The 15361-nt window shown below is 34.4% G+C and overlaps 1 protein-coding gene across 3 annotated transcripts in view; it reads right to left on the reverse strand.

The window, feature by feature from the left end:
* The window catches only part of SATB1 (SATB homeobox 1), a 90637-nt gene that overhangs the window by 32102 nt on the left and 43174 nt on the right, over positions 1–15361 (reverse strand). For all 3 annotated transcript variants that reach the window (XM_025377832.1, XM_025377833.1, XM_025377830.1), the window contains exons 7-8: positions 14241–14695; positions 6439–6651 (exon numbers count right to left, since the gene is read on the reverse strand). In XM_025377832.1, the coding sequence (XP_025233617.1) occupies positions 6439–6651; positions 14241–14695 (668 nt within the window). The remainder of the gene's footprint in view (positions 1–6438; positions 6652–14240; positions 14696–15361) is intronic.

The raw sequence follows: 15361 nt of genomic DNA on the forward strand, positions 1-15361 counted from the left end.
GTGTTATAATCATTTGTTTCAACCCTGTGACTTTGTTTCTAAAAACTTCTTTGGTTAATTTTTTTTTTTTTTTACTATAAAGCAATTACAATCAAGCACCAATTCTAAATTATTTTAAAAAATCATTTCCTAGTAGCCAACACAATCAAAAGTGAAAAAGAAGTATATAAGAAATTTTTTTTTTAAATGAATGTGAGGGTAAAATTTTAATGATTACAAAATTAGAAAGTATCTCTGTATTACTCACTTTAAAATATTTAGGAAAGCTCTTCTTTACCATCTAGTTGGCCCAGATAGGCATCTTATAATAGATAAGCTATTAGAATTCTAGAATCACATTTTTTTTCCTAAACACAAGCTATTGCTTAAGGGAAACTGACTTGGACAGCTTTTCAGAAATATGAAAGCTGAATTTTTCCCCAGGTAAAAATGGAAACAAAAATCTTTTATACCTCACTCTACTAAGTACTATTTTAGCTCAGTACAAAAAAAATCTTCTTTAATCCTGGTTTAGCTTTTAATATTATATCACACATTAAAATTCATAAAGTAGTTCATTCCAGGCAAAACAAACTACTGTTCAGCTCTTCTCCGCAAATAGCACAGGAGGTAAAATAAATGCAGTTGCTTTCAGAATAGCTTTTATCAAGGTAGGGTGTACTACTCCATTATTAAGGCGGCGCCGGGGAAGTAGTTAAGAATTGGAGCTTCTACTATTTACCCTCCCATGTGGGGATAGGGTGCAGCACTAGGGTCTGCTTTTTATTTCACTAAAATTGTGTGGCAGGACACAAATTTTTCATGAAAACTCTATTTTGCTTCTTCATGGATTGCTAAATGCATCAAATCATACTTTTAGATTACAGAAAATGAACTCTACTTTGGCCTTGATTGATGAACATCCTACTTTGATAGATGAGGAATTGCCTGCAAGCACACTGCTTTTACACAAACAAAATTAAAGTTATATGTAGTTTTTTTTTTTTGTTTGTTTGTTTTTTTGTTTTTGAGACGGAGTCTCGCTCTGTCGCCCAGGCTGGAGTACAGTGGCCGGATCTCGGCTCACTGCAAGCTCCGCCTCCCGGGTTCACGCCATTCTCCTGCCTCAGCCTCCCGTGTAGCTGGGACTACAGGCGCCCGCCACCTCGCCCGGCTAGTTTTTTGTATTTTTTAGTAGAGACGGGGTTTCACCGTGTTAGCCAGGATGGTCTTGATCTCCTGACCTCGTGATCCGCCCATCTCGGCCTCCCAAAGTGCTGGGATTACAGGCTTGAGCCACCGCGCCCGGCCTATATGTAGTTTTAATAATGGTGATAATAAACACTGACATTTATTAGTTGTTTATTACGTGCTGGACGTTGTATTAATGTATGTTAACTTCTTAACTTGCCTAGCAGCCTGGAGGAGGTATTATGATTGTCCTATCTTAAAATTGAGAAAACTCCGTTAAATCAAACATGTTAAACAATTTGTTGGTAGGGCGATGCTGAGATCTAAACTTAACTAGAAACCACAAAGTTATTTAGAGTTCATGACATTACATGCACCTTCTTTACTTGAAAAAATTCTTAATTTTTAGAGCAGGCTGGACTTGCTTTTTGGTGGTCCTTTGATAAATCTAGCTCATTAATGTCTAATTTTTTAATAGCTATTGATTTTAATATTAAAATCCAATCTGAATTTATTTTCAGGGTATAAAAATTATGTTTTCTTATTAATGAAAATAAGAAATATCCTATTTTATGGATGCTTATTAGTGATGGAAAATATTTCCCACTCTCGAACTTTATTAACACTGTCTTTAGCACCATGATTTAACACTTGTAGATATTTGTTTCTTTCCAGGAACAGTATTATTTTCCAAATCGAGACTTTAAAAGTCTCCCAGCTTTTAAAAGATGACAATTAATGGAATGCATTTTCTAACTACATAAGCAATATCTTAAAATGATCTTCAAGGGATTCATAAGAAATAAAACTTTTACCAAGTGTTAAGTTCCTGCCTGTAACTGAACCTGAGATCAAGATGAACCTATGTTTCATTATATCATAGAGGGATTTCTTGTAAAGAGAACAGTGCAACTACCAGATTAATTATATACTCTTTATATTAACTTCATAAATTGTCTAAAGCATTGTTATAAAATAGCACACCTTTAGTAGGAACTAAAGAATTACATAAAGAGATGTAAAAAATGCAGAAAAGAAGACTTGTGTAATTCATGTAAAAGCTGTAACTCGATAATTATAGGCTTTCAAACAGCCTTCATGGAAACAAACTGCTAAATTAATTTAACTCCAAAAGTCACACATAGTAAAATGTACAAACAAAATAAAAAAAATACTCCTACGGTAGAAATCATTACTTAAAATTCTGTAAAATATATAATTCTCAGATAATAATGATGAATTATCATTGTTGATAAAATTCCTATAATAAACTCAGGAAAATTTGCAAAGCTTATAGTGAAAAGAAACCTTAAGACCAAGGAACATGGGAGGACTGGGTTCTCCCAGATATTTTCATAAGACCAAAATTTAAAACAGGCCGTTTTCCCCACAATCCCAGAAATGCCATTGCCTCGTCTTCCCAAGTAGATAATTTGTGAAACAAGTTATTTTATTAGGACAATGCTTTCGCGCATGCTCCTCTTCCTATTCTAACAATAAAACCTCCCATCCTCTATGACAAACAAAAAGATCTCCAAGTTTCACTTTTCCCTTTCTAAAATAAGTTTGCTTGTATTCTGAGGACGTGGCTTGAAGTAGAGGAAGGAGCAAGAGACTTAGCAGAGGATATGAAAACTGACTAAACCTTAAACTTGGTTTTCTCATTTTTCTTCTAGCAAAAGGTTGGTATGAAGATTCAATGAACTGATGTATTCAGTTGCTTTCAGAATGGCTTTTATTGCATGGGTGGTTCAGTGGTAGAATTCTCGCCTGCCAGAATGGCTTTTATCAAGTTAGGGTGTGAATCATTATCAGGTGCAAGATATTCTTATTTGTTGAATTAGAGCATGTAAGTTGCAAAAATATGCTTGCAGAAACCAGGTCTGGCCCAGAGCCTATAGCCCAGGCAGAGGATGAAGCACAGGGCATAACTGCCCCTCCTGGAGCACAAGGGATACCTCTGCAGGGAGGCATCTCACCTGGACCAGGCCACCAAGGAGCTTGGTGTTTCCTGAGGCTAGATGTCCCCAGGTGGGGCCTGACTAGCCAGGGAAGTCCTTTCTTGAAGATGACTTAGAATTCAAGTCCCTCAATAGTTTAGGTCCTTCTTATGGTATGCCCCAAGGGCACTCCAAAATCATCTTCTGTATGTTTTACACTCTGTAAGGAGCTGGAAGAGAATCCAGTTTCTCAGGCCTTAATGGGGGCTGGGTCTTCTGTGAACCACTGAGGGCCTCTGCTTTTAACATGTGGTTCTTTAGAAAGAAATCAGGTTTCAGGTGCAACCCAAACCCAAGATTTGTCTCAAAATATGTTTCAAATCTCTTCATTTTGGGGGAAATGGAATGTATACTGATTTCACATGGACTCCTCTTTGGCAAAATGTAAAATTTAAAAAGACAAAATTTTGCTGTCTGTTTATCTGTGGTTTTCTCCATTTTATCCTTTATTTTAAATCATTTTAAATATGCATACTGGTTCCAGTTTAGGCATTATTTCATTATGTCGACTGCTGCTACAAGACAGTACTAATTCAAGTGCTCTATAACGTCTTTTTCCAAATCTAAAGTACTAATTTTGCATTGATAATACCTTTAATACCTTAAGAATTTTTTAAAATTTAATTCCCTGAATCATGGTTAAACAGAAGAATGTGAACAAACTGGTAGTGATCTCCATTATAATAATATTAATAATTTAAAGATTTATATTGTAGCAACAAAATAAAATTACACACACCCATACACATGTCAGTTAATCATTTTGGAGTTTGGTTATAGATAGTAATACTGCATTAATAGAAATGTTTTATTTTAAAGAGTTTCACTAAGCATCTACAGTATGTATATACTGTATATTTTCATCACTGGCTGAATACCCTAACTATGGGCTTGGTCTCAACTCCTCTTTAGAACAAACAAATACAGCTAAGGGTGGCTCAACCAGTTAACCAATAATTCAGGCAAAAATAAATTAAACATATATTCTATCCCAACTTATCAGCAGATAAAGCCTTTAAACATACATATGGGAAAGTTATCCCATAGTAATTTAACAGCATATGAAAAGAAATATCACTTAATAAGAAATTGGTATAACTTTAGCTCAAGAAAAAACTTGAGTAAGGATACCAAAATCACATTTAGAAAGTAAGTAAAATCATAGAGTCCTAGAAAAATGAGGAAACAAAAGCTGTATTAAGGAACCACAAAATCAAGTATCTGGCTAGATTTTTTTTTTTTTAAAGCAGTTCAATATTGAAGTTCATATTGGTCTTAAGTAAGCCATTCTTTTATTAGTATTGCAGATTAAGTAACAAGTAAAGTAATTCTCTGCTCAGAGTCCTGCCAGTGATGACTTTAGGAGCAAAGTTAACTAATAGAAGTGTGTGTATTAACACTAAACACTACAGAAAAAGTACCAAACCAAATTATTTCATTTCGTACATTTTTTCTCTTTAATCATTCCTAGAAGTCACAGTTTATCTTTTCTCTTTAACCATTCTTAGAAGTTATATTTTTTATATGTAACGAGTTCCTCATTCTTTATCTTAGGAAATATTTTATAGAAGCATTTAGAGATCAAATTCAATAACTTTGTGTGCATGGGCAGGTGGGTGTGTACATATGTATATAGATGCCATGCTTTTCTCCTAAAGAAGCATGGCTTTTTTATTCACAATTATAGCAATGATTTCCTTATAGTCTGTTCCTATAGACATCAAGACTAGATTGATTTTCATTAAATAAAACAGCGAAAATGGATTTTGTGACATTTCTAAAAAAAATTGTTTCAGAACCTTATGATAAGCAGTTTATTATTTAGCCACTCAACAAGTGGCTAAATATTTATTTCTTACTTATGGAGTATCTGTAGTACTTTCAGTCTTTAGTGCTGAATGAGCTTTTTCTAGATTTCTATACATGAAAATGTATGACTACTTTCTACTATTGATGAGAATAAAGTAACATCAAGATACAATTTCACTATGACATTGTCATACGAATATTTTGACTTATTCTTCCATGTTCAATTTTTATCCAATTTTAGCTGACCTTATTTTTAAGAGCTGTAAATGTCACAAGTTAAACATGTAAGAAAATACATTTGCAGCCAGGCACGGTGGCTCACGCCTGTAATCCCAGCACTTTGGGAGGCCGAGGCAGGTGGATCATGAGGTCAGGAGATTGAGACCATCCTGGCTAACATAGTGAAACCCTGTCTCTACTAAAAATACAAAAAAATTAGCTGGGTGTGGTGGTAGGTGCCTGCGGTCTCAGCTACTTGGGAGGCTGAGGCAGGAGAATGGCGTGAACCCGGGAGGCAGAGCTTGCAGTGAGTGAAGATCACGTCACTGCACTCCAGCCTGGATAACAGAGTGAGACCCCGTCTCAAAAAAAAGAAAAGAAAAGAAAAAAAAAATTGCTTGTGATTTTTGAGTCTAATACACTAACTAGCAAATTTTTATCTAAGGATTTGTAATGCAAATTGATTTACTGAATTATAACAGTTATGAGGTTACTTTTTAAACTTAGTTTAAAAAACAATACAGATTCACATACCCAAAGTTACCTGGAAGGCAACTTTCTTTCCTAAAACTCCAGAAATTTAAAGAAAGAGAAAACATGCCCATATTTTGGAATATGGATAGAATTCCTTATCAGCCCCATTTAAAGCTGCCTTCAAGGATTTTATTAAACTTAATTATGAAAGATTACAAATGAGATGGTGTGTAATTGGTACCAGCTGCAGTTCGTATTGGAAAGTATAAATACAAATGAAATTATTTATTTTTATTTACTATTCAAATGGCGATTCTAAAACTAGTTGGGAAAAAACTGACTTTGTTCTTTTTCTATTGAGTTTAAAATACTTCTTTACTTAATAACAACAGTAGAGACAAATATCCCATTTAAAGACTACTTTCACCCCCAAATAACCCCAACAATGAAGGAACACAAAGCAATTTTCTTCCTTCTATCTAATTAGCAGCTTATTGTTTTTATATGAGAATTAATGATTTGGGACCAAATTCTCCTCAAGCAACTATAGGAACTTAAAAACATCTAAATCAATCTATCTATCTATCTATCTATCTATCTATCTATCTATCTATCTATCNAAATCAATCTATCTATCTATCTATCTATCTATCTATCTATCTATCTATCTATCTATCTATGTATCGAATTTCTTATTGAGATTCTTCCTCAAGCATTAAAAAAAAGTGCTAAACAAAGAAGGGCAAGGAGGCAAAGGAGACTGCACCTGGGGAGGGCGGCTGGGTGGTGTGCTTATCAGGGGGGCGGGACCCATGGCTGAGGCAGCATTCAAGCTCCTTTCCCTTTCGTCCTGGTATATTCGGTCTCTTTCAGCTTCCGGTAACTGCAAGAAATTCTGCATAGCCCGAAGGTTTACCAGCAAAGACTGGGATGCAGTCTTGGGGTCCTCTTCCTTTCGGAGGATTTCTGAAAGCAAGCCCTGCAAGAAATGAAAGGCACAGGGTGAGCCTGCTCCCGTGCTCTGCTTGGCCAGCAGTGATCCTTCCCTTTTCTTCTCCACTCTGTTTAGAAAATGAACAGTCAGAGGCATTAATTCTGCATAGGAATATATTAGTTACAATTGAAGTGGTAGAGAAGAGAGCCTCAATTGTATTCTTAATTTTATTAAGCATCTGCTTTACATATAACATAAACTGAAACTGCCTAATTGGTCTCCTGCCTTTGAGTAGCTTAACTTGCCATGAAATCTTTCACAGAGAGACGATCCAGGGAAGTTAAGAATAAATGAAATCCTCATAATGCAACAGCATTGAACTGTATAGTTCTCAAGCTGCCTAGACAAAGGCAGTGTAATGCCCACAGCCCAATATGTAAAGATACACAGCCATTCCTAGAGAAGTAGATCTTTCAAAGAAAATACCAGAAAATGAATTTTAACATATTAGAACAAAGGTTATTACTAAAGCATCACCTAAGGTTTATACTGTATTTTCACAGGCAATGTTTAAAATTATTCCTTAAACTCCAACTTATCAAAGTACATGACACTAGATGACCCTTTCAATTTACCATTTACAGAGAACCTCACTGACTATCACAAATGATTCTAAATACTATCCTGCTGTATTATACCACTGGGTAACAGGTTTATATTTTGAACTTTAAAAACCAGAGATAAGAACTGAAATATATTAAACACTTTTCAACATTGTGAAAATCCATCATAGCATGCCAAGGAAGAGAGTATCAAATTCTGTAATTATCAAATTTCTTGGGGAATAAAAATTGTTATTAGTGATAGAAGAAATTTATAAACCATTAGAAAACTCTTAAGGTGTCTTTACGCCCTAAATAACAGAACATCAATTTTCAACTAATTTTTTTTAACTTTTGGAAGAACTCTTCCAAAAATGGGTGGTTCTCCCCATTGCGTTTATGGGACAATATGAAACAAAAGTATTGGAAAAATTTTTTGTTCATTTCATAAGGGCTAAGCAGCCCTTCTTTCTTTAACTTGTACATGAAATAATGCTTGGAATAGTAAGACATATTTGGTTTCTTCACTTAGCAGAATATCAGCTTCAGAATAAAATTCTGTCAAGATTTCTATAGAAGTTGCAAATCTGCTTTCCAAGATTATGCAGAAACGGTTAAAGGTATATTGGGGAAAGAAGGTAACGTGTCATGTCAAAACAATGAAACCCCAAGGTTAAAACATTTGTTTTTTTCATGGTTTATTAGATGTACAAACCTGGTTTTGTTCCCAGATTTAGAGATAATGTACCATACTGCCTAAATGTAACAGTTGGGTGCAGACAATACAAAAGTACTGATACTTCTTAAAACGATTTATAAGCTGGTATTTAAGAAGAACTTTAAATAGGTGCAGAGTGCTTCAGAGTCCACTTTAAAGTTGTCTCTCACTTAGTCTCTTACAGCTAAAGCCTGGAAATTGGACCTGAACTTTCGGTTTTACCCTAAGAAATGTGACTGAAGAATGAAGGGCACATGTCCTTTTACTTAGGATACTAATGAGTAATGCTGTAACTGTGTCTACACAAGAGCAAAACATCTAGTCAATTTAACTAAAATTCAGTCAAATAGGCAGTCAATCATCCAGCTATTTAATTTGCACAAGGCCAACTAATTAGTTTGACTATATTTCTGTTGTCTTTTATTGAAAGTAAAACATTCAGGTCTCAAAAAAAAAAAGTTTGAAAATAGGTGTAATGAAATAACCCTTGCTCTTTACTCCTCTCCACCAAATGTTATGTCTTAACAAATGTACTTGACAAAGCAATATATTCTCAACTACACAGATATGGATACATGCAAACATCAGTATAAACACAATATGCTACAAATTCCTTGAGCATAATAATCTAATATTCACTTTCATCATCCCAGCACAATGCCTCTCATGTAAACGTTTGATAAATATCTACTAAATGGACTGATCATGTGTATAAAGACCACAATGGAGAAAACAATCACAAATAGGTGATAGAAACTTAAGAATAAGATGTGTTACCTATAAGTAAATTCTAGTGGTAGTTATTGGCACTCATGTTGGGCCTACAGTGAAAAGTTCTGTGGCATTTTGTGGGATGTTTTTCCCACAAACATAAAATTGTGTAATAATTTTAAAAATTAGGGCAAAAGGATAGTTATAAATATTTAGGATGTTATTTGGGAAGCTTGAAATTAGATACATAAATATCCCAAAAAACAAGTACTATATCACGTATTTCTATCAAAAATATTTCCTGAGGCAGCAGAAATCTATAGTGAGAAAGTCAAATACAGGAAAACATACAAAATAATATTCTTTCTCAAGTCTTGCTAACGTAAGGCTAAGTCATTTCCACATGGTTGAGACTGGAAGATGGTATGTCACCTGGGAGAAAATTTTAAAAGATCTCTATCTATATTTTGATGTTGGTGTGACTTCCTATTTGAGCATACACGTGTTTTTAGGGGCAAAACATTTTACTTCCACTTAATTATTCTACTGGAACAAAGTTTTTTGTTTGTCTGAAATATGATGATGGTGTAAAGTGATGTTTCAAGCCCTGAAACACTCAAGGAGCTTTAAAGCAGCCAGTGTAGACAGTCTCAGGTGTTTCAGAAACCTTCGGGGTTTTTTTGGGTTTTTTTTTTTTTTTTTTTTTTTTGGCCCAGAGCTTTCAATGAGGGGAGTGCCCCCTGGTGGAAATGCTTGAAAATATTGTCAGAAAACATTTTGATTAGTGATAATTACTTAAAAAAAAGTCACTTTAGAATAATTTTGGATGCAAAATGACTGTTATCAGATCCCAGATATGGGAATGCATGCTTTGGTCCTGTTCTGGTGGTTGTTACTTGAATAGCTGCATTCATATTTATATGCTGAACCAGTTCCCACTTCCTATAATTGAAGATATAGTATAGACTTGCCAAGGTCATTTGTATTAATGCCCCACATAGTGGACGGTAAGAGCAACCTTTTACCAAAAATTTTTCATGCTAAAACACAGTATGCCAAGGCCATCATGTACCTTACTTATTATGTCACAGAATATGCTGAAACATCAGAACTAAAATATGTCATCAGTATCAAGAATCATTGGTGCTCAATAAATTTGTTGAAGTAAATTAAACAAAATCATTAGTCATTCTTATGTCTGAAAAGAACCTGAGAACTTGTATGTTATGTAGGACGTTACCAGTACCTCATAAATATTAATTTTATTGAAAATCAGAAGCTGCCTTTCATTGGGACTTCACATCTTACCAATAATTAGATGTGAGCTGTATCTATGAAAACATAAAATTATTTTGCATTGTCATTACATAGTGGTTAAGTCAGAGTTCTAATTTTTTCAACTAAAGAATGAATTTACTGCTGAATTCCTAAATCTGTTTTTACATTCCAAAAACAGTTTACAAGTTATTACAAGTAAAATTCATTAGTAGTTGTAAAATAAAGAAAAAACCTCCAATAAATATTATCAGTATTTCCAAAAGCTAATTATGAATTCTTTAAAACAGCAGATAAGCGAAAGAGACTGCCAATCTGAACAAAAGGCCTGTCTGGCCTCCCGTTTGTCTCCTCTTTGAACATAATCACTGATTCAAATAGATTTTATCAGCTTCATGGAACTTCAAAGCCCTCAGAAAGAAAATATGATTTGATGAAACCTCCCTCCTAAAAAGAAAATACATAGAATATTCTTCAAGGCTACCTGCCTCTATTGTTTGGTGAATTTTTAATCACATGTCCAGGTAAAAGACTATTTTCAAACTCCACCTACTACCATGGACTCATGCCAAGTAAGTTTTAGTAGATACATTTATCTCTGTCATTTGGCAGACCAGAGAACTGTCATATTTGGGTAATAGCACCTTTTTACCTTTTATTCAATAGTGATATGGATAGTGGACTTTTCTTAAATTACACTGTGAAGAATTATAGAAACACAGTAGCAATTTCTGTTATACTAAAGCAGGCAAATTTCTCTCCACCACATAATTTACAGAACTCAAATTTAATAAAACATTACATGATGGTCCATTACTGTTATCAGTTTTGAATAATCCATCTTCATTCTTTATTTTACTGGAAAATAAAGTGTGCCAAAGACAAGAGGAGGGGGAAGAAAAAGGGGAAAAAAGCCACAGAGTGGGATCAGAGTTAAACTCTGGATTTTATTCTTTTAAAAAATCAAAGGATATTAAAGAAGGTATTCGCATGTGTCAGAACCATTAAATAGCAATAAGATAGAGAAGTGAATTGAAAAGTATAAATCTAGATGCTTTGGCAATTACTTTTAGCCATAGGTTTCCATTAAAAAGACATCAAAATAGACATAACTGAATGAATGACATATGCAAAAAGCTGGTATCTTCAACAGCAATTAAAGAACATATGCCCATCAATTCAGAAGGGGAAAAATTCCTTAAAACAAGTAGTTATATAAGTTTACCATAAATTTTCAGAAAAGGTAGGCTTAAAAAAATAGCCATGTGTGAAAGTCTTGAGAGGGTAATGTGTTAATATAGGGAACCCTATTAAGATGATGAGAAAATTCTCAAGAGTTAAAACATAAGACCCAGGATTTTAAAGTTATACAGAGCTGTCAATGACTAAAATAATCCTCAATTCATAAAAGTGTTATCTATCATATTAAGGTCTTAATGTTGTTTTTAAGGGACAGTGTTTTTATCTGACCCTATCATATAACTTTGTATTTGTATGTACATATTTTACATTAATTTTTTAAAAGTCAGAGTTGGAATTGCACATTGTACTAGGTGCACACAAATGTGTGATGTGCGATTTAACTCTGCAGAGCTCCTTGTCTATACATATGCATTAGCGTGTGTATTTTCGTACTCCACACTCACACCATACCCTCACTCTGCACCTGCTTTTACTGAAATGCATACACTTTGAAATAAACACACTACATCCAGTCGTACGAATGCATAATCATTAAAAAATAAACGCAGCTGTGTATGTATGTGTGGTTTTTAAGAATGACCAATGAAAATACATTCATGCCTGCATGTGCAAAAGCTAGTTCTCAAGGAATTAATATTGAAATATATATAAAAATTTCCTCTTAAGTCAAACACCTTCAATATGGCCCTATATCTACTTTGACTGAAGTGTATCAATTATCAATATAAAGCTTTAAAACCTCCTTCATAATCCAGGGCACTAAATATTTTTTTGGTAATGACTTCTTTTTCTAAATTGGCTATTATTAATAAGGAGGTATCTGTAATCAAGCTATACAAGGTTTTCATTCTCCTCTCACTCTCAGAAAAATAAAGTCACTGTTTTTATTAACCACAGAGATGATTACCTTTTCAAAGAGATTAACATGGTATAAAAGAGAAAATTTTGTCTTTCTTCCAGTAACAAATCCTGTAGATATTGTAGAATTTGTCCTTTTAAGGACCAAAGGCAGAAGAAATGGCCAACTCCTCATAGTAATGGCTATAACATCATAAACCCAAGAAAAGAAAAGCTGTAATGATGGGTGGCAACTTTATCCTCACTTCTCTGAGTTCTACTATCTTAGCATTCTTCACTATATAAAGGACACTTAGTGCTTTAAGAAGTAACTATTTGCTCAATTTTTAAGACACCAGTAACTATATATATAAACATATATCCATATATATACACATACATATACACACACACATATACATATACACACACACACATATATAATTTGTGTCTATGTCACGATGTCTTTGTGGGTTTTTAACTCAATTCAAAAAAGCATTATTGAACTGTTACGTAGAGACCTACTTTTTTTGGCCTAGTATGGAGAATTATTAGTACTTACAATATTTACTAAAATAAAGAATGCTACCAGAAACAGGAATACTTAGAGGGTTGACTTTTCATTCATTTTCAATAATTATCCCCCAACTGAATATAGGTGTCATACTAATTTTACCAGCTAATAATGAACACAGTTTCTTAAGTTATAAAGATATGGAACTAGGTAAAACCACACAACTTTAACCTGAGACATAGCCTTGTGTAACTGCCCTTTTAAAAACAGACAAACGTACAAAAAAAAAAAAAAAAAAAAGATGAATCAACTGAAAACAAACACTGAATTAGAGGCTTTGTCAGGTCTCCTAACTCCCCATCTAGTTAAGGCAAGCCAAAAATAAGTCACAGCTGGGATTCTCCTAGGTATGGAAACTCTGCCAACTAGGAATTAATACTAGATTATTTCTGTACCAGAATTTTATTCTTATAATCATAATCACATAATAAACAAAGTAACTTAAATATGAAAGGAAAATGGGAGTCAGGCCAAAAAATAAGATAAATTGACAAAAGAAAGAACAGCGGTAAAACAAAAAAGTTGAAAAGGCATAATGTCCTCATTCTAATTAAAGTTATGTGGTTTTTCACTTTTTTTGTTTGTTTGTTTTGGTTTGGTTTTTTGTTTTGTTTTGTTTTAGTGTACCTGGGCCAAAAATAAACACCATATATATAATGTATCATACTAGTTTCAACACAAAGAAAAAAATTATTCTCATTCACAGTTCAACAGAATGCATTTAGGGCTTCTCAAATATCTTTATCTTGTCACCTCTCATATACATCACTTTTTTCCCATGACCCTCTTAAACATCTTCCACGCTGATAGACAGTATCTTCACAGGAATTGGGCCAGGAAGACAAAGTTGTGCACATTAGGGGTATCAATAAGCAGGCAGTGAGGTCTCTACAAATGGGTCTGCAAACTAAGGCCTGCCAGCCACACTTACTCCATGGCCTGTTTTGTAAATAGTTTTACCGAGATACTACCATACCCGGTGCCATTCACTTATTGTCTGTGGCTGCTTTATTACTCTACAGTGTAACTGAGATTTTTTGTGTTTCAAAACCTAAAATATTTACTATCTGGTTGATAACAGAATAAAGTTTGCTGATGCCTGGTCTAGACAATGAAGTTTGGAAGACAACAGCATGAGGGAGAGCACAAAGCTTACCAACATATTATGTTAATACGTCATATAGTATTTTTTCAAAATGATTGCTTAGAATTAAGTGGATTATTGCTTCCAAGGTGTTAACAACGACGACGACGATGATGACAACACTGCTGTGGAACTTTAACAGGGAACATTTATATACCTAAGTTTGATATGGGCAGTAACATAACATACATGGGAAAGACGATAGGCTAGAAGCCTGGAATCCTGCCAATGGCCTTGACCAAGTCATGAAACTTTTCTTATCTACTATAGCTTAAGATTCCATTATATAAAAGCACAAGTAATGCCAGTTTAAAACATGTTTGACATTTAATTAGTCTTTCAAAGCCCCTGAATTGGGATCAATCTGCACATAGGTTTCCCTTGATTCAGAAGTGTATCATAGGAAAAGGCGTGATAAAATTGAGGCTCCACTAGGAATAGGTAATATGATCACATGGAGAGAGACAGAAAATGTCAGTACAGAAGTAAATAATAAACTTCAGTTATAGATGGGATTAAAGAGAGAGAAAAGAGGAGACAACACAGAACGATTTACCAAACACAACTGACCTGAGTTCTGTTAAAAGCCACACGTGCAAATACTGCCTGGGAGATTCCTGCTCGTTTCAGTTCATCGCGTACCCACTGGTAGATTTCGGAAGACACCTCTGTGTTGGTCGAAACCTGTTGCTCCAAAGGCTTATTCATAGATCTACTGACAGGGGGAGGGTGGTTCAAGTATTGTTGGTTTAAGGACTGCTGGGCTAAAAGTCTATTCACTGCATACTGCTGGTTCAGCAGCTGAGCCATCACCAGCTGCTGGTTGACCAACTGAGGACTGATAGGCGTTGATACGAGCCCAGGGTGCAGGTTTGGAAGAGGGGTCCGGACAGAGGGCTGGCTGCCATGGGAGAGCTGCGCAGGGGATGGAGGCTGCTCGGCTGTGTTCCCTGGAACTGGTTGCTGTCCAAAATTGACATGATTGGCGCCTTGCTGGGATAGCTCAGAAAGACTATCCATTTCAACTAAAGAGGACAAAAAGTAAAATCACATTTAGCCAGCAATGATTAGCATTGATAAAGATTTCTAATCACTTCCTAAATTAAAAAAGGGTAGGCACAGGGCACACCCCAAATCCAAAAAAACCAAGAAAATTTCAAGTTGCAACTTACCAGGCTGTGTTTTTTCTCTCCTTTTCTGAACAATTCTACAAACTTTGGAAGTGGGACAGCACTCCTAATCTCATTTTTAAAAAGTGGTTTAGATTTAAGGCATAAAATCAATTATATCCAAATTCTTTCCGACTAGTTGTTCACTCTCACTTATTACCCCAAGAAGGCTTATAAGCAATATTTTTTAAAAAATGGCTTCTAAAAGAATGTCATTTGCTTAATGACAACTAAAAACAGTTAGCTGAGAAAATAAACTTATAATAAGCGACTAAAAATTTTACAAATATATTCTCATGGTATTCATTAACTTTAGTACTCTAGGAAAAAGGTGTAGAAGAAAAAATATGACATAAAATGTTACCTACTTTCAATTTTTACGTAGCAGTGAATAGAAGTAGTTAACGTAATAAATAAAAATGGGCATAATAGTAAGTGCATATTGAATGCTTGCTGAATATCATATATGCCTTGTTTCATTTTAATTCTAACCATCATGGGCAGTAGGTATATCTGGAAATA

Source organism: Theropithecus gelada, chromosome 2 (genome assembly GCF_003255815.1).
Source record: "Theropithecus gelada isolate Dixy chromosome 2, Tgel_1.0, whole genome shotgun sequence".
NCBI lineage: Eukaryota > Metazoa > Chordata > Mammalia > Primates > Cercopithecidae > Theropithecus > Theropithecus gelada.